Source organism: Pleurodeles waltl, chromosome 3_1, assembly GCF_031143425.1.
Source record: "Pleurodeles waltl isolate 20211129_DDA chromosome 3_1, aPleWal1.hap1.20221129, whole genome shotgun sequence".
Taxonomy (NCBI): domain Eukaryota; kingdom Metazoa; phylum Chordata; class Amphibia; order Caudata; family Salamandridae; genus Pleurodeles; species Pleurodeles waltl.
The window spans coordinates 1,762,704,233-1,762,726,761 of NC_090440.1; the positions used below are offsets into that span (position 1 = coordinate 1,762,704,233).

General features: G+C 45.9%; 1 protein-coding gene across 7 annotated transcripts in view; it reads right to left on the minus strand.

The window, feature by feature from the left end:
• Positions 1 to 22,529, minus strand: part of NME9 (NME/NM23 family member 9) — a 466,976-nt gene that overhangs the window by 349,230 nt on the left and 95,217 nt on the right. For all 7 annotated transcript variants that reach the window (XM_069225744.1, XM_069225746.1, XM_069225745.1 and 4 more), the window contains one exon: positions 20,393 to 20,464. In XM_069225744.1, coding sequence (XP_069081845.1) covers positions 20,393 to 20,464 — 72 coding nt within the window. The remainder of the gene's footprint in view (positions 1 to 20,392; positions 20,465 to 22,529) is intronic.

Sequence of the window (22,529 nt, forward strand, 5' to 3'; positions counted from 1 at the left end):
GAGGAATCTACTCCCTTGGCAGAAGCTACACCTGAGGAGCTGAAAGCTGAGCTCTTAGATGCAGGGGGGCCTGCCAGCGAGGAATTCAGTATGGCACAAAAGACTTAACACACTCAAGGGCTTGAGGCAGCAAGCTGTCCTTCAAGAAGCAGGAGATGTCAGTGGCACCCACAAGGTGTACTGGGAAGACAACCTCTTGTATTCAGAGCCAGGGGAACCCACACCTGGTGCCACCTGGTAGTACCTCTGCAGTACAGAGAATTTTTGTTGACCCTGGTACATGACATTCCCCTGGCAGGTCACGTGGGGCAAAGTAAAACTTGGGACAGACGTGTCCCTCACTTTCACTGGCCCCACATGTCAGAAGACACTAAGGAGTTTTGACGCTCCTGTGTCACCTGTCAAGCCAGTGGCAAGACTGGTGGCACCTACAGGCCCCCTTAATTCCACTTCCAGTGGTTGGGGTTCCCTTTGAGAGGGTTGGGGTGGACATTGTTGGTCCCGTAGATCCACTCACAGCCTTTGGGAACAAATTTATTTTGGTGGTGGTGGATCATGCCACCAGGTACCCAGAAGCTATTCCTCTAAGGACTACTACAGCTCCTGCAGTGGCAAAAGCCCTCATGGGAATGTTCTCAAGAGTAGGCTTTCCTAAAGATGTGGTATCAGATAGGGGTACCAACTTCCTGTCTGCATACCTAAAGGCAATGTGAAAGGAATGTGGTGTCACTTACAAGTTCATCACCCCTTACCATCCCTAAACCAATGGTTTGGTAGAGAGATTTAATAAAACTCTCAAAGGCATGATCATGGGTATCTCTGAAAAGCTCAGGAGGAGATGGGATGTCCTATTGCCATGCCTCATTTTTGCCTCCAGGGAAGTCCTTCAGAAGGGAGTGGACTAGAGCCCCTTTAAACTTCTGTTTGGACACCCTGTTAGGGGTCCTCTTTCACGTGTAAAGGAGGGATGGGCGCAACCTCTCAAACCCCCTCAACAGGACATAGTGGACTATGTACTTGGCCTCAGATCAAGGATGGTTGAGTACATGAAAAAGGCCACTAAAAACCTTCAGGCCAGCCAGCAACTGCAGAAGCAGTGGAATGACCAGAAGGGTCTTTGGATTGTTTACCTGCCAGGGAAGAAGTTGTGGGTCCTGGAGCCTGTGGCTTCCAGGGCACTCCAGGACAAGTGGAGTTGTCCCCACACAGTAGTGGAAAAAAAGGATGAGGTCAACTACTTGGTAGTCCTAGGCACTCCCAGAAGCCCCCTCAGGGTGCTTCATGTGAACCGCCTGAAGCCATACTATGACAGGGCTGACATGACCCTGCTCATAGCCACTGATGAGGAATAGGATTAAGAGAGTGAGCCACTCCTGACCTATTCTCAAACACTGCAGCTGATGGCTCAGTGGGGGGTAGTCCTCGCTGACTGCCTTTCTGAGTCCCAGAAAGAAGACTGCACGAACCTCCTAGGACAGTTCTCAGAACTGTTCTCTCTAACACCTGGTCAGACCACAAAGTGAGAACACACCATTGATACAGGGGACAGTTTGCCCATAAAAAGTCAAATCTATAAGCAACCTGACCATGTTAGAGACTGCATCAAAGCAGAGGTGCAAAAGGTGCTGGGCCTAGGAGTCATTGAGCACTCAGACAGCCCCTGGGCTAGCCCAGTGGTGTTGGTCCCAAAACCTCTCTCAGAATGGAAAAAGGGAAATGAGGTTCTGTGTTGACTATAGAGGGTTGACCACTGTCACAAAGACAGATGCTCCTCCTATCCCGAGGGCAGATGAGCTAATAGATACACTGGCATCTGCCACGTAGCTGAAAACATTTGATTTGACTACAGGATATTGGCAGATCAAATTATCAGATGATGCTAAACCAAAGATAGCATTTTCAACCACTGGAGGGCACTATCACTTTACAGTGATGCCCTTTGGTCTGAAGAATGCACCTGACACATTTCAGAGGCTGGTGAATACAGTCCTCCAAGGATTGGAAGCCTGTAGTGCAGCTTATCTGGATGAAATACAGGGAATGGACTATACAGTGGGACACAGACCTGGGAGTAACCACTCCAATGCAGATGGACTCTCCAGATATTTCCACTTAGACAATGAAGACTCAATTGGACAAGGTTAGCCTTATTGTCCTTAGTTTGGGGAGGAGGGAGTGGTTGTGTAGGCAAGTACCCTATTTCCTGTCATGGTTACCCATATTTTCTGCCTGTTTTCAGTGTGTTTTACTGTGTTCACTGGGATACTGCTAACCAGGACCCCAGTTATTATGCTCTCTTCCTTCAAACTTGGTTACTTGTAGAACTTACACCCCACATTTGGCATGTTGGTGCCCCATGTAAGTCCCTAGTGTATGGTACCCTGGTACCCAAGGCATTTGGGTGCCAGGGGATCCCCATGGGCTGCAGCAAGTATTATCCCACCCATGAGGAGCCCATACAAAATGTATCTGCAGGCCTGCCATTGCAGCCTGCGTGAAAGGGTGCATGCATTCTTTTCACTGGAGGTCTCTGCACCAGGTCACTGTTAGTCACCCCTATGGCAGGTCCTCCTAGACCAGAGGGCAGGGTGCAAGTAAGTTTGAGGGCACCCCTGCACTAGCAGAGGTGCCCCCATGAACTCCAGTTAAATTTTTCTGGACTTACTGAGTGCAGGGATGCCATTTTATGTGTGTACTGGACATAGGTCGCTACCTATGTCCAGCTACATAATGGCAACTCCGAACCTAGGCATGTTTGGTATCAAACATGTTGGAATTATACCCCAATACTGTTGCCAGTATTGGGAGTATGATTCCATGCACTCTGGGGGCCCCTTAGAGGACCCCCAGCATTGCTCCTACCAGCCTTCTGGGGTTTTCTGGGCAGCCCAAGCTGCTGCCATCCCTCAGACTGGTTCTGCCCACCTGCTGCTTGAACAGCTCAAGCGCAGGAAGGAAGAACAAAGGTTTTCCTTTGGGAAAGGGGTGTGACACCCTCTCCTTTTGGAAATAGGTGTTACATGGCTTGGGAGGGGTAGCCTCCCAAAGGCACTGGTATGCTTTGAAGGGCACATTTGGTGCCCTCTGTGCATAAACCAGTCTCCACTGGTTCAGGGACCCCCAGTCCCGGCTCTGGCATGAAACTGGGCAATGGAAAGGGGAGTGACCATTCCCCCGTTCATCACCACCCCCAGGGGGGTGCCCAGCGCTCCTCCAGAGGGTCCCTGGGTTCTGCCATCTTGAATCCATGGTTGGCAAGGACCTCTGGGAGCATCTGAGTGGTCAGGTCAGGTAGGTGACGTTAGAGCCCCCTCTTGATAGGTGGTCACCTGGCTAGGTGACCAATCCCCCTTTCAGGGTTATTTAGAGCATCTCTCTTTGGTGGGTCCTCAGACCCAGATTGAAAGATTCCAGCAGGACTCCTCTGCAACCTCTACATCAACCTCTAGCCACTGAAACCACAACAGGACCCTCCAGGAACCGACAATCTTCATCCACGATGAAGACTCTGCTTGCAACATTGTTTCCATGGCTCCTTCCAGCTTCAGCAACATTTCCTTGACTGTGCATCCTCTGAGGATGGCAAGTCTTCAGTTTGCACGAGAAAAAAGAAGGCATCTCCTTTGGAGTGAAGGAGTCACTCTGCAGGCACCGACTGCAACGAAGACTGGCTGCGTGGATCTCCTCTCATCCTGAGCTGCGTGGATCCTGCATCGCAGGTGGTGGTCCAGAATAGTCCTCTTGGTCCTCTCTGCCAACTGTCCAACTTTGATGGAGGTATGCCTTTGCCATCCCATGCAGGACAGTACCCCCATGCAGCTTGTCTATTGCAGCTACCATGTCTTGGTGGCATCTCCTCTAAGGGATCTTCAGGCTCCATCTAGCCCCAGCCCCCAGCACTCCATCCTGTCACACACAGCCCTCTGTGTGCTTCTCCTGCGGAGTGGGACCCTTCTCCTGTTGTGCTGCGTGGGCTCCTCTGTGACTCCTGGTTCCTCGTCAAGTGGGTCTCTTGTGGGGGCTGCCTTTTCTTCTGTGGACTCTCTGCCTTGCTGAGATTCGCCCTAGGAATCCCCCCATGGGTTGAGTCCTCCTGGACTTTGCTGGTCCCTGGCAGCTCCACTTTTACTTCACAGGACTTCTGCCTTTGCTAAGGCTTGTTGGTGTCTTTTTTACACGCCACTGACCAACTGCAATCATTCATCTGGCATGGGACGTCAACTGCATCCTTCCATTTTTTTAGTACATGTTTTGAGCTCCACTAGAGTCACTATTGCCTATTTTCTATTGCACTGTTTCCTATAGCTTTCTATGCCTACTGCAGATTAATAGTGTACATATCTAGTGTGTTACTTGCATCCTATTGGAGGGTTGCCTCTCTAGTACTTTTTGGTATTTGTGTCACTAACATGAAGTACCTTTATTTTTGGAGCATTGAGTGTTGTCTTTCATGTGTGTAAATGCTGTGTGACTGCAGTGGTATTGCATGAGCTTTGCATGTCTCCTAGACAAGCCTTGGCTGCTCATCCACAGCTACCTCTAGAGGGCCTGGCTTCTAGACACTGCCTACACTACACTAATAGTGGATACCTGGTATAAGGTGTAAGTACCTTAGGTACCCACCACACACCAGGCCAGCTTGCAACATAAATACACTTGCATAATGTGCCATATGAACCAGGGACGGTTTAACAATATTTGATGTGAGATACAAAGACCTGTAGACTTGAAGAAGGTGCCTGAACCAATAGGGACAATATTCACACAAAGAAACATTCTGGTGGAAAAGAGGAGCAGTATCCATTGCTCGACCCTCCTGTTTTTAATCCTGTTGTAGGACGGTAGAAAACATTTGAGCTCACTGTTAGAAATTGAGTTTCTGGTTGGCTAGGGTATGCACCTTAGCCAGGGAGAACCCACCACTCTAGTCAGGGTAAGTCAGTTACACACCAAAGATAATCTGTGCTCACCCCCTGGTAGCTTGGCACAGAGCAGTCAGGCTTGTCCCCAGAAGCAGTGTGTAAAGCGTTTGCACAACACACTCACACATCAGTGACACAGTAAATACACCACAAAAGAGACTCCACACTTGACTATATAAAACTATGGGGGTCATTCAGACCCCGGCGGGCGGCGGGAGCCGCCCGCCTGGAGGGAACCGCCATATGGCCGCTCCGCGGTCGAAAGACCGCGGAGGCCATTCTGGCTTTCCCGCTGGGCTGGCGGGCGACCGCCAGAAGGCCGCCCGCCAGCCCAGCGGGAAACCCCTTCCCACGAGGAAGCCGGCTCCGAATAGAGCCGGCGGAGTGGGAAGGTGCGATGGGTGCAGTTGCACCCGTCGCGAATTTCAGTGTCTGCTGAGCAGACACTGAAATTCTTTGTGGGGACCTCTTACGGGGGCCCCACGACACCCCATACCGCCATCCTGTTCCTGGCGGGCGAACCGCCAGGAACAGGATGGCGGTATGGGGTGTCGGAATCCCCATGGCGGCGCAGCAAGCTGTGCCGCCATGGAGGATTCCTGAGGGCATCGGAAAACCGGCGGGAGACCGCCGGTTTTCCTGTTCTGACCGCGGCCAAACCGCTGCGGTCAGAATGCCCTGCGGGGAACCGCCAGCCTGTTGGCGGTGCTCCAGCATCCCCGGCGGTCCTTGACCGCCGGGGTCGGAATGACCCCCTATGTTTCTATATTATTATCTATATATCTTAGAACCAAAACGGCATAAATCCGAAGTACTGTGCAAATAAAACAATTACTGAAAGATGGCACTTGTTATCCTGAGTAATTCAATAATCAACAGTGACATACAACATATTATCAGTCGATATTTGGAGCATGAAATGTAACCCACTAGGAAACACACACATGAAGCATGACAACTGTGCACAATATGCAAGTATTGCAACCTTACTCGTTATCCTAAAACTGCCAGAATGAAAATGATATAGATCACAAACCAATAATACAAGACTATGTAGCAGTGAAATATGAGATTCCCAGAAGGCCAGTACAGATATAGGTCCACCGGTCCTCCTATTAGTAGAGATATGGTAATAATGAGCTTCCTGCAGGGGCACTTGTGAGCATAATAGGTACATCATGGTAATCCAGAGTCTTCCATTACAGGTGCAGCCAAGGAAGGCTCCAAAGTAAAGAACTTCCTCAGTGAAGGCCAGAACCATGCTCCTTAAGGTCAGTGTATGTCATAAGACAAAAGCGTGTGGGGCTCACAAAAGATCTGGCTCAACCCCGCATCTTCCTTTCCTATAACGAAACCAGCTGCCCGCGTGCATTTGTGTTATATCCATCACAGCACCAGCTCTGGGCTTGGCAAAGGAGCTCGGATTACTCCCTACAGCCACCTGCAAATGAGCGCTGGAGTGGCTTTCTTGTCTGCCTGGGCCCTTATTCACCCACCATAATCCTCGTGGGGACAGACCCAACCTCGGGGGGATGTCTCCAGTTGGGGGCTCTCCCAGACAGTGCTAGGAAAGGCTCTGGTAGGAATCTCTGTGGCTTTTCAAACCTTGCGGGTGCCCGGTGTGGTCTTGAGCTTAGGACACAAAGGAAAGAGAGGCTTCCCTTGCTTTGTGGTGAGAAACAGATGTGACTTTCCCTGCAGCACAAGCGTCGTTAACACAGCACACTCCAACAGCATGCAACAGAGTCAGTCGCGCTGTGGAAGAGAGACAGAGAGCTTAGTTAATATCCAGCACAAGACCTGGGCGGAAAGCCTGGTCCCCATAAAACACCGCCAGCACTTCCGTAGCCCTCAGGAGCTGGGTGGGTCTGCCCCGCAATGGCCTTTGTGGATGTCCCACGGCTGGGGTAGATGGAGGAATCTTTCATTGCCGTGAGATTGCAAGAGAACAGGTGGGGAAAACCAACCAGCCCTTCGAGAACACCGGGCACAGGGTAGGGAGCAGCAGATAGGCAGGTCAGCACACAAGAGTCCGAATTGAAGGGTGGTAGTACCTCCAATAGGTGAGCAGGCCAGCACTCAATAAAGCAAGTGGTTCAAATAGCGATTCTTTCTGGCAGCACCCCAGTGCCTTGGTGGGGCAGTGTCAGGGAGCCCCCGTCAACAGGGCAACAAACATAAAAGCAATCCAGTGAGCCCTTTAGGCCAACCAGCAAAGAGCAGGCAGCAGGGCAGCAGCAGAAGAGCAGTCCAGATGAGTCCTTTGAGCAGCACAGCAGTCCTTCTGACAGAGATTCAGTCCCAGTCCAGAAGTGCTCTGAAAACATGGGGTCAGAGTCCCTGTACTTATAATCATAAACATCCTTTATGTAGGGGGTGACTTCAAAGGAACCCTTTCAAGTATACAACAAATCCCCTTCAGCCCAGCTCTGACTCCAGACATCAGCCCTTTGTGTGAGGGTAGGACTCAACCTATTGACATGTAAGCGTGAACAACCTCTCCCAGCCCAGGAAGACTATCAGTATGCAGATGTATCATCTGTCACACCCAGCCCTTCCTGTGTTGTGGCTGTCAGGAAAGTATACACAAAGTGTAACTGCCACTCAGCCCTAGATGTGGATTGGAGTCAGGCTGCAAAGTATATAGAGGTATAAGCACAGAGAAATGCCCACTTTCTAAAAGTGGCCTTTCCAAAACACTAATGTAAAATCCAACTATCCCAGTAAGGAGGATTTCTCACTCCCATTCCAAACTTACCAAACATGACAATGCTATTCCTTTCAGATCAGAAATTGCTACTTAAAAATATATGGGAATTCCCAATGGTAACCTATGATAGGGGCAGCCCTCACAGTAGTGAAAAGTGAAATAGGCTGTTTGTCACTACTAGGAAATCCAAAACATAAAGGTACATGTCCTACCTTTTAGCTACACAGCACCCTGTCCATAGGGCTACCTAGGGCCTACTTTAGAGGTGACTTGGGTATAATAAAAGAGGAGTTTAGGCCTTGGCAAATAGTTTGAAATGCCAAGTAAAGGTGGCAGTGAACTACGCATGCAGGCCCTGCAGTAGCATGCCTGAGACAGGTTTGAAAGGCTACTTCTGTTGGTGGCGCAATCAGCACTGCAGTCCAAATAGTGGAATTCAATTTACAGGACCTGGGTATATGGCATACCACTTTACAAGGGACTTCAGATAAATTAAATATAGCAAACTGGTGTAAGCCAAGCATACCAAGTTTTAGGGGAGAGAGCACATACATTTTGGTACTGATTAGCATTGTTAAGGTGCCCAGAGTCCTAAAGCCAACAGAAAGAAGGTCAGAAAAATAGTAGGAGGAATGCAAAACGTTTGGAGTAACCCTGCACACAGGACCAGGTCCAACACTCACCCACACAATTTTACTATAGGTCTACGTTTCACAAAGAGAGAAGACAAATGTTGATTTGAAGGGCAAAACAACCTCTGAACTAAGGTCGCCATACCTAGGAGACCATACAACCAATAAACAGTAGGACTCTTGCATGATTCCCACTGCTACATAAGGAACCCACTGTTGAAGCATACCATGCTAAATAGGTAGGGGTACAACATCTTATGTGAGCACATGGGTGTAGGGCAATTTCATAAAAGGTTTGGCTGGTTCTTTCAGGACTATACTAGTTCTTGTCTGTTTACAGAGAGTGCACAACAGTCATTTAAATACTCCCACTACCTCTTTAGTATGTTAGTTACCTGTATTGTATCAGAGTGTATGTGTGAGACAACCATGTCTTGTTTCCGCAACCTTTCTTTTATTTATTCTGTGTGTTAGGTAAAGTTGCACTACTGCTGTCCATGTTGCAACTTCTTTGTGTTGTGAAGTTCAATATGAAGCTTTACTACAGAAAAAGCGCAAACTTATTTGTACAGCCAATGCTTGTTTTAATGCATGATGTGAATAAAAGAAGGAATCCTCACAAAAATGTGAGCAGAATTTACTTTTGGTTTTACGCATGAAACAAGCAGATTCTGAAACGCACTAGATGCCTTTGTAAAAATGTAAAACATAGCGGATAAGTGGCTCACTGGTATGCAGAACACTGTAGTAGGCCAAATCTGGCATTGTAGCCAACAGCACTTTGCATGCTGAGGTTTTGAACCCCAACAATGTAACATTCGGGTGATTCGAAAGCTAGGACTGGCAGATGGTATTATATGCAGAGCCACTGGAATTATTCAGCAGCGGTTAACAAAAGAATGAAACTAGTAAAGGGAGTTTATGCAGCATAATAAGGCACATTTGTTGCAGTATTCCTTTATTTTGTCATTTTAGCAACTATTAAAAGTGTCTGACCAAAGCGGTGCCACATTAGTACCGGTTTAACACCTAAATACACCTGTCAGCAACTGAAAGGTAACAGGTTGACGGTCAGCGTGTCTAAGATATGTTTTAGCCACTCCCTTGATAGTGGCTTTGCTAGCTGCCTCCATACTGCCCACCCTCTCAAACGAGCCATAATTGATTTCCCAATAGGCTTGGTGCTCTGTGGCTAGATGATCTGTGAAGCGACCATCAGTGAGAAACAAGGCGTTTGGGCGCCAGATCGGTCTCTTGGGGGCACAGGGGGTCTCTATGTGAAGTAGGATTGGTGAGTGGTCTGAAATCCCACGTGGAAGGATGTGTGTCAGTTGTGAGCATCAGGTGGTGGCAGGGAGAAGTAAATAGTCAATGTGAGAGAGGGTTTTGGTGACCGCGTATGAGCATGTAATACCATTGGGCCAGGTGCCATGTCCACCAGGCATCACACAGCCCCAGAGAATCCTCCAAGAGGTGAGCAGTTTAGACATCTCACACCAGTGTCTTGTGGGGCTGTCGGACACACCCAGAACTGGATCTAGGGTAGTAATAAAGTCACCCCCAAGAATTGTCATCCCTGATGGGAGAGTGGCAAGCAGTCCTGTAAGCTTGTCAAGGGTCTGCTTTAGCTGCGGTGGGGTCACACAGATACTAAAAATTGTATAAGTTTTCCCTTCAAGTGTCCCCACTACCCTAAAATAATGGCCTTGAGAGTAATAAATAGTCCAGACAACTGCCAGAGAGAAATGTTTATGGTGAAATATGGCTACTCCTCTAGAGCCTCTACTAAATGAAATGGTGGGTCAGTAGTGGGAAGGTTCACGTTTGGCAGTGGGTGTGTGTGGATGCAGTATAGTTTAATAAGGTAGAGCAGATAAACACATGAAACAACCCATTCCCCTCGCCCACCACTTCTACCTCAAAAACATCTGTTCCCCTAAAGTCCTCAACAAGAAAAAACATAATACATTTTGGGGTGTTCGGGGTGGACCTCCTTATGCAGGATTACATGGTTGCAGCCACTGGACGCCTTGGCCATAGAAGGTGAGGTATGGAACCAAGTTGATAATCCTCTACAATCATTACTTTGTTGTCACAACGGAGCCTCCCCCACCGCCAGAAGTCTCTACGTAAAGGGCGCCTGGGCCTGCAAGGTCCGACGAGGTGGGGCAGGGTTGTTCCCTTTCAATCGGGGTGTTCCCGCAGTCAGTGTCAAAGGAGGCAGTTAAGTGTTTATGCTGCCCGTAGCCATGTTTGGACTTGGGCTGGCGTCAGATCCCCCCAACTACCACAGCAGGGGGATCATGACATCTGAGTTTTCTCCTCCCTGCCACCCATTCTCAGGCCTCTTCGGGCATGTCAAAGAAATACGTGTGAGATTGGTGGATGACTTTTAACTTGGCGAAGAACAATAACTTATATTTCAGTGACAGACTTTAGTTTAACTACATCAAAGGATTTAAATTGCTTCTGAACAGCTTTTGTATAATCGGGGAAGATCATGATGGGGGCTGATTGAATGGCAAGTCGCTCTTGATTGTGTATATGCCTTAGGATAACGTCTCTATGCGGTAATTCATGATTTTGGCTATGATAGGCCGTGAAAGGGCTCCCGGTGGTGGTATCTGCTGAAGGGCATGCTCAATTAGAAACCATTGGAGGAGGGCAGTCTGTGGGGTCCAAGATTTGATCCAGTTCTTAATAAAAAGTTTGGGCTGGGGGCATTCAGCCTTCTCTGTAAAACCTACAAAGCGAAGGCTGTTGGTGCCTGGAGTGATTTTCTGCATCTTTCTCACTGGCTTCCATGGTGCGAGTAGTAGAAGTCAGTGCAACAACTAGCTTTAAGGTCAGCAGTTTCGTCTTCAAGGGTGGCCACTCTGCTTTTGGCCTCTGTGACTCTTCCAGTTGCGTTGTGGAGGTCTTGGAAGAGGAGGGTGACATCTACTTCACCAACTTTGGTCTTGAGTGCTTAACAAAAGGTCCGTATGACCTGCAAGATCGGGGTCATCTCTGCAGTGGCTGGTGGTGCGGTAGTCAAGCATCAGGCAGAAGGGTTCTTGTTGGTTTCAGTGGAGCAGGCAGTGTACATATCTATTTTAGGTTGGGCTCCCAGAGGCGGGGCCTTGTCCTTTCCCTTGGTGACACCAGGTAATACACTTCAGGTGGAGTACCTCGGCACCAAGACTGGCAAATTGCTAGGTCCTGAAGTCCCAGGAAGAATATGTAAAGACGAAAGAGACAGGCCCTTCTCTCATTGCCCCACTTTCCTTCAAGATCCAGAGGCAGCAAGGCAGCTGGATAACAACGATGGGGGGTGTTATTGCAGAGGAGGATGTGGGTTGATGATTACCCCTTGAGTGGAGGTCATAGTTGCAGTATTACTCCAAGGGGCACCCCTTGTGAGGATCAGTTTTTGGGGGATTAGAGGTTGCCAGCAAGAGTTTGTGTGGTCAGCAGAGCAAGAAAAGAAGGGAGGGCCCCCCTTTGAGAATGGGATGTGGAAGGTTGCCCACCTGGCCCGCGCAATCCCAGCATGGCCAAAGGAGTGGGGATGGGCAGCTCAGGAAGGGAGGCGTTGCCAGGTTCTTCCAGGTGAAGCGCTTGGTGGTGTCCCACCGACACAGCAGCTCAAAAGGTAGGCCCAGATGAGACAGGAAAGGCCAGCCCACAGTGTCTTTCAGGCCCCAAAGAAGTCTTGGGTGGGGCTCACTCTATAGAGGTTGCACCTGCAGCGTGTCCACTCATCATGCCCCCTGGCAAGGTTTATCCAGGTATAGGCCAGGTTGGGGAGAGGAATGCTGGACCAAGTGGGTGTCTGCAGGGTCACCGGGGCTAGTGGAAGACCGCAGGCCCTGCACCACCCTACAGACTGGCCCTCATGCTCGTGGGACACAGGCAGGAGGATCTAGTGTCAGGCATCCAGTGGCAGCGGGAGGATGGCGGTGGGTTGCAAAGAAGGTCCAGGAGTGTTTTTACAACACTTACCATCTTGGCCACTTCAGCCATACCCCACAGCCTATCAAATTAACCAGTTCAACTAATATGGCTTGAAACCAATATGTAATCAGCTTACGTGCCTTATAAGTCATCACAACCAACAATTCATATCAACAGGAGGCCATCTGATAAATACTTAGCTGTACATTGCTGGCCAGCACAATTTAATAAGTACAAACTTAAACTTCCACCTGCCAACAACCATGGGTATGTCACAATGACCTGCAGTTAAAAATGTATGTTTGCTTTCTCCTTTCAGAGAGTGCCTCGGAAAGAATGCACCATGTTACCAACTTTATCTATCACCAACCTACCTTTGACTGAAATGTAAACTTACAGTGCAATTTCAAATATAAAGAAACAAAGCAAAAATAAATACAAAGTAGCAATGACAGAAGTCTAACTTCTCTGGTAGTGAGTGAAGATAACAAATAAATAATTAAAAGTGTTTTCTGTAATATAATGGATACACTTTAGGTAAAGGGAACCTAAAAGGAGGCTACCTCCGTCTCTCAATAGCCTCCTTTCTGAAATATACACCCTACAAACATGCTATTGGGAATTCAGCATTTCTGGAGCCATCTTTGTGGCCACTTGCTCAATGTTTTTCAAGGGTGACCACCTCTTCTCCCTTTTATGCACTCTACACCCTTCTAAGTCAGTTGAAGAGGTAGTGTTGCTCTAAAGGCTCTGCATGTGCAACTGTAAAAGCAAAATGAATTAGAAACTGTTAAAACTCTAAACTGCTGATTTGAGCTGCTTTTTAGGTCTTGCTAGCCTTGTGTTTTCTAAACTATTCAAACTAAAAATACATACCTATATACATACACATGACTGGCATTTGGACAACCCTCTTCATCCATTGGACTGTTTAAATGCCATTCACGTCTTACTTCCAGCCAACTACAGTATATAGCATGGAGCAATGGTCAGCCCATTTTATCCTTAAGCTGCCTTGCACTGACAGACAGCATCTTGCCTCATTACTATGTACATGGCCGTCTGAAAATTAGGGCACTTCAGTGCCCAGGCTGCTGGGCCACTACTTTATTTTTTTTAACTATTTTGTACAGTTTTTCTTTTTTAAACCAATAATTAAAATCATTGCACGCTTGCCAGGGCCAGACCTATTGGGTTTGCCAATACTTGTTACAATTTCATAACAGGTCAGCAGAGCAATAGTATCCAACACCTTTCAAGTCAATGATCCATTTTCTTGTTTTACCACCTAGGGACAAAGACGTGATGAAGAGGTGGGGGCTGCAGAGTATTTTTCAGAGGGGAATAAACTCAAAGTGTCAGCTAGAGATTGAGAAGCAGACGTGAGGCAGACAGGGAGTAAGACAGGAGGAACTAGAAGGGAATCCACAGTATTGATATGAGCTAGCCCGCTCTCTCGATTTACAAGCACTCCCTGCAAAGCATCCCTTAAAAAATATAAAACAACTTTGATTTTTCTGAAAATACAGCTAGGTAATTTTACATTATTTATTGTATCACATATTTATTCTTCTATTATTTCATCTTGGTATATTTGTTTTGTATTATTGTCCCTAAGATATTTTCTCTTGAAACCTAAAATGTTTTAAGTAGTGTGGAGTCTACCTTCTCACATCCACGATATTTGTGAGTCATAGGGAAAAATAAGTCAGGAAATGAAAACTTAAATGTACAAGATAGGACAAATATAACAAATCCTAACTAAAATGGTAAGTTATCATTTAATTTGCCATCATTACCAGATCGTCTTTCTTTATTGTCACTAATTAACAGAAGTGGAACCTCAACCCAGAAACAGGCACGTATTTCCAATCTCCAAGAACACTACGTTTAAATATTTTAAATTCTTTTTTACACCTGTTGTCAGCCAAGACCATTTGATATTTTTAAAACTATACATATAATATACTGACTTAAAGGGCCTTTGAAGCACCTCTTTTAATCCATTGGTCTGTTGCTGCGTCATTTACATTTTGCTTCCTCCCACTACAGCATGAGGTAAATAGGTCAGCCTACCTAAGCCACTGGTTAACTGCACTGTGAGTGACCGCATTGTGCTCTTTTTCAAGGATCACATCCACACACAAGGCAGTTTCCTTCAGTTTCAGAGTTTTTGTTTTTACTTTATCCTTACATTAGAGTTGTCTTTGTGTTTAGGGCCTGATGTGATAGCAGGGCGCTTTTGATGTGAGCACAGAACACATTCCAGCTTTATCAGATCCCATCTCCTTCTAATGCCATTATAAATCCCTTTCAGAGTGGCCTTGTTTATCTGTCTGCTGCTATTTCGCAGCAGCTCACATGGACTCATATGGACTCTGAATATAAGCTAATTGGAGTTCTTCATCAATCTGCCCAACCCTTCCCTCCTTTCTATCTTTCTTTTTGTTTTGCCTTCTCTCCTTCCTGCTTTCCATCTCTTTATTCAGTTCTACTTTTCTTTCTTTTTTCTTTTTTCATTTTTCTTTCTTTGTTTCTTGCCTTACCGCTTCCCTGGTTTCTGTCCTTCCCTCCCTTCATCACTTCCCCTTCCTTCCTTCTTTCTTGCCTCCTTTCTTCATTCCTTTCCTTGTTCCTTTCTTACTTTCTTTTTTGCCTTTTTTTTTCAAAGGCAAAAAAAGAGTCTGCCAGCCAATGCCAGACCAATTGTTTTTTTTAGGCATGTGTTGGTCAAGACTTTTTGATTTTACTAAAACTATGTGCATAACAAACCTACTTATTGGGGTTTTCAAATAAACTTCATCCATTAGTCTACGGTTGCGCCATTCATATTTTTCTTTCAGCATGCATCAAAGGGCAATACATCAGCACACTTCAGCCATTAGCTAACTCACTATGACATATGGTGTGCTGCCTTTCACAAGCAACATATCCACACACAAACTAATTTCCATTAGTTCCAAGGATTTCTATTGTAATGGCTGCTTCTTTGAGAACAAAAAGAAAAAAAAGAACAAGTTACTTACCTTCTGTAATGCTTTTTCTGGTGGATACAATAGCTACCTGTGGATTCCTCACCTTATGAATCCACCCATAAGCCAGCATCCGAAGGAAAATCTTCCCAGCTCTCCACGTCGACAAGGACGTCACAATTGCACGGCTCCACGCAACTCCGTCTGACGTCACTGTGCCAATAAGAGGTCCTTTCCGGCATGCTGGCGTCAGTTTCACCCATTTTTTACGTGCCTTTGAGGCGAACTGGCCCCACAATAACTCCAATAAATACATATATACATAAATCTTCCATGATGCAATATAATCAAAACCATCATTTATATATACAGGAAAAATCATCAATATATACATACACCTATACAACCATATATCTTAGTGTAACCAGGCAATGGGGAGGCGGATGGGACTATGAGGAATCCACAGGTAGCTATTGTATCCAACAGAAAAAGCGTTACCGAAGGTAAGTAACTTGTTCTTCTGATGGAAACAACTACCTGTGGATTACTCACCTTATGAATAGAGTTCCAAAGCAGTACCGCACTCGGAGGTGGGTGCCTGCCTGATTACACCAAGAAATCCTGCAAAACAGATCATGCAAAATGGCCGTCCCTCCTAACCTCAGAGTCCAAGCAATAATGCTTTGCAAAGGTGTGGAGGGTCGTCCAAGTTGCTGCCTTGCAAATATCCACCACCAGAACCCCTCTTGCCCGGGCCGAAGAAGTGGACTTAGCCCTACCGCTGGTATGAAACACACCTCCTCCTGAAACACCAGAGAAACGATTGAGGCAGTCTGGAGGATCAGCTCTTTGAGGCAAAACACTGATTGTCTTTGGTCAACAGTGAGCTTCAACCCAATGGGTTCTAGACATGGCGATAGCATAGGATCAGACTGTTTCATATGCACCCCTTGCCCCACAAACCTTAGGCTCATGACTGTGCTATACCATTCAGACAAGCTGGAGCTCTATGTCAGAGAACCATGGATATAAACAGTGATCCTGGATCAAGCAGTATAATGACTTTAGGAAGCTTCCGCCATTCTGTTCCTTATGCAGACACCATCAGCGTGTTACAGATTGGATTTGAACATCAATGGTGTCATCCAGTTTCTTCTACAGCAAACATTTAAGCTGGTGTCCCTCCAATCCATCATTCTGCTCAATAGCCAGAAGACTTCTCAATGGCACTAGACAATCCTTATTTGGCCATTCTGATTTCCCCTGGATTTCCGGCAGAACTCAAGTTCTACATTGGATGGCCAGTATTTTGAGTTCACCATAGTTTCTTCTCAGTTTCATTGATGAACATTAACGTTCTGGCACCTTTGGTCAGGCTCATGCTGCTGTCTTTCATCAGCTTGGAGATTGAGCAATTTCTACCCCATTTCTTTCAATGACTAAGGCTGATGTGAACAAAATGTCTTATCTAGTGCCCATCGTTGGAGGAGCGCAGGGCACAGACTAGATGTCTGGGAGGACGATGACCCTTGGAGTAAGTGTGATGACCAGAATCACCCCACCCCCACTACCTCATGGAGCCTGATTTGGTTAGGAGTTGTAGACCATTAGAAGGAAAAAGTCCTACGTGGTCTGTATGACTGCATGCTTCATGTGAAGTACACTGTTGAGACCAGCGTCAGGAACTAGTTCTCTTGATGATCTGTAGAATTTCTACGGTTTTGAGTTGATCCTAAAGAAAGCCTACTGTCCCTTAGTGGCATTAGTAACAGGCTGAAACAAGTTGACCTCACTTAGTCGCATATGTTAAGGGTCATTTTACCCATTAGACATCACATTGTTTTTATCCCAGCTAAAGGACCTTATTAGTTAATAGAATTTAGGATCCTGAAGGCTTTTTAACTTGCAATAAGGTTTTAGGAGGAGCTCCGCTTACAAACTGCATTGAGCCCACCTACTCACACTAGGTGCTATGGGTGAGGATCTGATGATGAAGCGTGCCACTAGTGGCACTAATGGGTGAGTATCCTTCTAATATATCCAAGTGATGCAACCGTCGCACAAGTTCACATGGGTGCTGATCCCTTCCCATTTTGGCATATATTAACACCAGTTGTATTCGGACCCTTCTAGATGGTAGGGGTCTGTTATATGCAAGGCTTTCCCTCGCTTGTGTTTTATTGTAATTTAGGGAGGTTGATGGTTGCCCCCATTTAGCTTCTCACTCCTCCTCTAGTTCCTTGTTATCTAGTGCCCACTCAGGACTTGGATTCAAATGGAACCATCTTTAGAACAGATCTGGGCAAGCTGTATCTTCCTCCATAGCTGAGATTATAATCCCATCCTTTAGAGTTTTGATGATATCAAAGGCCAGGATATTTTGCATGTTGAATGTCCGAACTGATCTGCGTCTCCGAGGTGCCCTTGGCAAACTTAAATCTCAAACTTCGGTTTCATCATCTTATCCCTCCAGACTACTTTCTTAAGCACACTCATTTCAGTGCAGCTCTTTTAGTAAGTAAGGTATACAAACTAATATACTACCTGTGCAATAGGAAACAACCCCTGTCACATTTATAGAACTTATGATCTATGGTGTGGATACCCACCATAAAAATAAAGGAAAATTAAGAGGACAGAAAGTACTGTACAACTGCAGCTAATGCTATCTGCCCATGTTAGGACATGTAATCTGTCTTCTTCAGTGTGTGGTTGTTATAACCTTTAGCATGTAATGGTGCCAGACTAGGACATGGACTTAAAACCTTCTCACTGATGATACATTCATCAAAGTGATTGTTGTACCTTGTTCTTGGTGCTGTTGGTACGACCAACAAAGGGATTGAACCCTCTACGTGTTGTGATAACAGCAATCTTTATACCAGTAGACTGTCTTTGCGCCTCTAGACCCATTGATTTCAGGGTCTCTACCAGTCTTCATGCTGAGCATCTCTTCCTTGATGTGTTGACTAAAAGGGCATTTCCAATGAATGGCAATTTTAATATTTTTGACTGTGCATCACGCTTTAAAGATATGGGACGCACCCATGATGATCTTCTCAATTTACTTCAATGGCAGAAACCTGAAATAGTCAAATTTGATCAGTGTCAATGCCTGCGCTGCTAAGTGTATTAGACAGCAACAAGCCTTCTTGCACAACCTTCTGGAAATCTTGTCTCCAATCAGCTCATCAGCAAACTTCTGCACTGTTTCCCATAGGGAATAACTGTATCAAACTAGGAGAGCAGCAGCTTTAATAGATGTGGAGGCGGTAATGCAGATCTTTTTACCAGTGACATCCCTTCTTTTGATTTCCCTATCCGGTTAGGATGAAGTCTCTGGTGCTGATGCATGGTTCTTATGAACTGCTCATACAGTCACTGAGTCCAGCATTGGTTCAACATGCTTTAGTGTCTTACAGTTCTTAAGCAACATAGGAGTGACCATTTTTGTCATAGCTGGAGTGAGAAATTGTTCCTCTGCCATTGGCACCAGTGCCAGCACCAAAAGTAAAAGAGGCCTAGAAGTTTCTCTAGGCTGAAGTATCTCTGTAATGAAAAATTGCCCCACATGAGGAGCTTCAACCAGATGCTGAGTTGGATGCCCCTCTTGCTAAGTCTTCCTAAAATATAATAATATCATCCATAGAAAATACAGTTGCTGGAGAACACACAATCAACATGGGAGTGTAAAATTAACAAGAATCCTAACTGTCTGAGATTCTGTCAGTTGAAGATGGATTCCCTTACTACTGTGTTTCTGTGAACAGTCATCAGATTCTGCGGCCTAGGGTGAATGTGGAAGAGGTTAAAGTCCATCCCTTTAATGATGGAGGTTTTTCCTTAGGGGAGACATTGATTTCTGTCTGGAAACCATAAGCCTTTGTGCTGGTAGAAGTGGTATGTTAAATAGCTTAAGAGTGATTTGAAGACGGACCTCTTGTGGCATCCCAAAAGACAGCAATTGCAAAGCAGCTGATGAGCCTACTTGCAAAGGTGACAGAACGTATCTTATTCTTGGAAATACTTCCTCCATTGATGAATGTGTCAGTCTCAAAATGTTCATTGACAAATGTTCATCTGATGTTGAACGTCTCCCCACTGAATGTAGTGACGTGAATTGTGATGGTAAAGTTGTGGACCATTGAGAGTGCTATGACATTGATTATCTTCTAGAAATTATGTGACAATAATATTTCATCAACCCCGATCAGCCTTCCTTTGACACGGAGATCAGTGCCATAGTCTTTGCCAACATCAAACAGGAGCATGTATGTCAGGAGTGCCACGACCCACTGTGCCTCTTTTTTCCTTCTTTTCCAGATTTTCTCTCCTTGCATTTCCTTCTGTGGGAGTCCCTTGAAGTTACAGGCTATATCATGGTAGAAGTTTATGTTTTCCTGGAAACCTTGACTTTTTTCTTCTTATCCATCATTAACATATTTTCCAATTTCCCTCTCAACCTGATTTCCTTTGTCAATAAAGGCCCCTTCCAATATAGGGAGGCAGGCTACATATACCTCATGGAATTAAGTGGCGACTTTCTTCCTACCACAAGGATACTTGACAAATAAGGATGCATCCTGATAAGAACACTTTGGCTACAAAGCCAAATAAAGCATGAAGTAACTTTACAGCAACAGGCACAGAAGATGTCAAATGATAAAGATATTAGAAGAGCTCAGAGCTGGAGAGAGGCAAGTGCCTGTAAAAGTAATCATGGGGCTGGAAGCTTCTGGTGCTTTTAAAGGCACAGGGTATTTTACCACATTTAATGGTACGCCTATCATGCCCCATCTTTTCATTAGATGTGGCCAGTTTTAGATAGCAATTTTAGTTTGAGACGCTGAAATGTAATTTTTAATTAGGATTACCTTGAAACAGTAAAATATTCAGGAAAGGCTAACAGGGTGCTCCATAGCAGAGAATGTGCTGATTGTTGCACCTATTTGTAAATATGTGTATGTCCAAAGCCTCAATACACATTAGAAATTATCCTTTCATTCTATGAATACAATTCCATGATGCAGACCTAAGACATACAGGTCAACCTCAAGGATGAGGAATGAGATGATGAAGACACGGATTCGAAGTAATAAAGGCCTACAAGCCTCTTAACATACACACAAACCCACAAAAAATAAACATAAAAAACATATCCACAACATAGACTTAAAAGATCTTGCCAAGAGACCGATGTATAGGTGGAGCAAAACTTACCCCATAAAACAGAAATGTGGGTTCACATTTCCCTCTATATTTTTCTAGTGAATCAATACCATCAGCCTCTGCCTAGGTGAAATAAAAACAAAATTGGATTACTTTAAAGTATAACGGATGAATGATTTAAGAATAAATAAAACATGTACTAATCCATGAAAATATCTGTGTCAAAATATCTAAATCATAGTACTTACTGACAGAAAATTATTAAGTATGAAGTATAGTGACCATTTTTAGAAGGCAAGAAGTCATAGTGAACCTGTATACCACTAATGACGTGACCTCATGATGTCACAAGTCATGAAGTACGATCTTGATTGGTAAACAATATTATATCATTTTGGTACACCTTTAACAGTTTCAGGGTGAAATTCAGAACAAACCAGCACTATTGTTAACTTCAATAAGGAAAATCAACCGTTTGACTTCTGTGACCAACGTATAAAAATCCTCCATTTTGATTAAGATGCTCACCTTTTTAGAATCAGTCAGAACCAAGTGATACTCTGCCTCCAGGTCCATACGCTCCTTCTCTAGGTCTAAATGGCGGCAAGCCCGCTCCCTCTTTTCCCATACATTATCAGCAATGATGACCGCTTTCCCCCAACGAAGGCTGGCCTTGTAGGCCTCCCATGGGATCAGTGCTTCCGTCTCCAACTCTGTGTTTTCCTTGCATTAACTTTCTGTGGCCTTGTCTAGGTAGTCTACTACTTTCTCGTTTAACAGGTGCCACAATGCCATTCTGCATTCTGTCTTACCTCTCCATTTGGTCGTCACCACAGAGATGCTTTGTGGGGAATGATATGAAATCCTCTGTGTCTGGAACTCCAAATCTATGTAAGGTTGGCCGGGGTGTTAAAAAGTAATCCAGGTGCGAATGAGTACTACGTGCCACGGAATAGTAAGAGTATCCCCTGTCCACTCCATGCAGCGACCACCAGATATCTCCCAACCTCGTGGCCATCCCCCAATGTGACTTCATGATGTGGCCTTCTGGGTTGCCTCACTCGGGGGAGGCAGTGTACCAGGTAGAGGAGCATCCAGTCCCTATCCCCCACCATGGCTGCAAACATAAAAACATATGAACCGCAACAATAACTCAACTCCGCTCTGGAACAATCTTACCATGCCACAGTCTTATTACTGGCCACCATGTTATATCTTTCACCCAACACACTCACAATTCCAGAGCAACATCTTATTCAACACCTGTCCCCACACACCAATGCAGGTAGAAAGCGGCCGTCGTGGACCGACATGCTACTCAGTCTTGCAAGACATTAATCACATCCTCCCCAGCCCCGGGCTGACGCCCTGGGCAATCTCCATTTCCACTCGGTGCCATCTGTGCAACCCCAGTCCCCAATCATTGCCAATCCAGTTAGACAAATTCCCCTGAGGTCATCAGGGTGATCATTGGGTGGGTCCAAGTGCACCATCTGCATCACAGACCAGGTTCTCCTCCTCCAACGATCCCCCTGCTCTATCTCCAATGTCTCCCAACTATTGGTAGTTTCCAGGGAAGTCTGATGTTGGAGATCTGCCACCACCCTCGCACTGTCTCATTGGGCCTCTTCCTTTGTTAGGGTAGACGGTGACACCCTCTGTTGTGCCTCATCTTCACTTCTGCTATCATAGCACCTGAAACTGCTCTCTTTCCTCTGGTGGCTTGAAATCTTGCCTCTCCAACCAGTCCTAGATGGCCTCTGCCACTGTGAGAAACTGAAACTCGTCTTGGTCCACAACTCGAAGCTTCACCGGGAACAGGAGGGTATACCTGCTGTCCAACTTGCGGAGGTGTTGTTTGACCACCCAAAAAGATTCCCCTTGACGTTCGACTACCATTGTATAGTCAGGGAAGATGTTAATCTGTGAACACTTCACCCTCCACGGGCCATATGTCAGTGCGGACTGTAGTATGGTGTCCTTGTCCCGAAAGCTCAACAACCTGGATGCCATGGCCTGAGGTGTGGCCCCACAAGGAGGAGGCCAACCCGGCACCCTATGTGCCCTCTCCACAATAAAACACTGCAAGGTTTTCCTCTGCAACACCACTGTAGCTAACCAAAGTTCAGCACTGGGGCCCTCCAATTTCTCAGGGAGAGCATGGCACAGGCTGGTGCCACCATGCCGT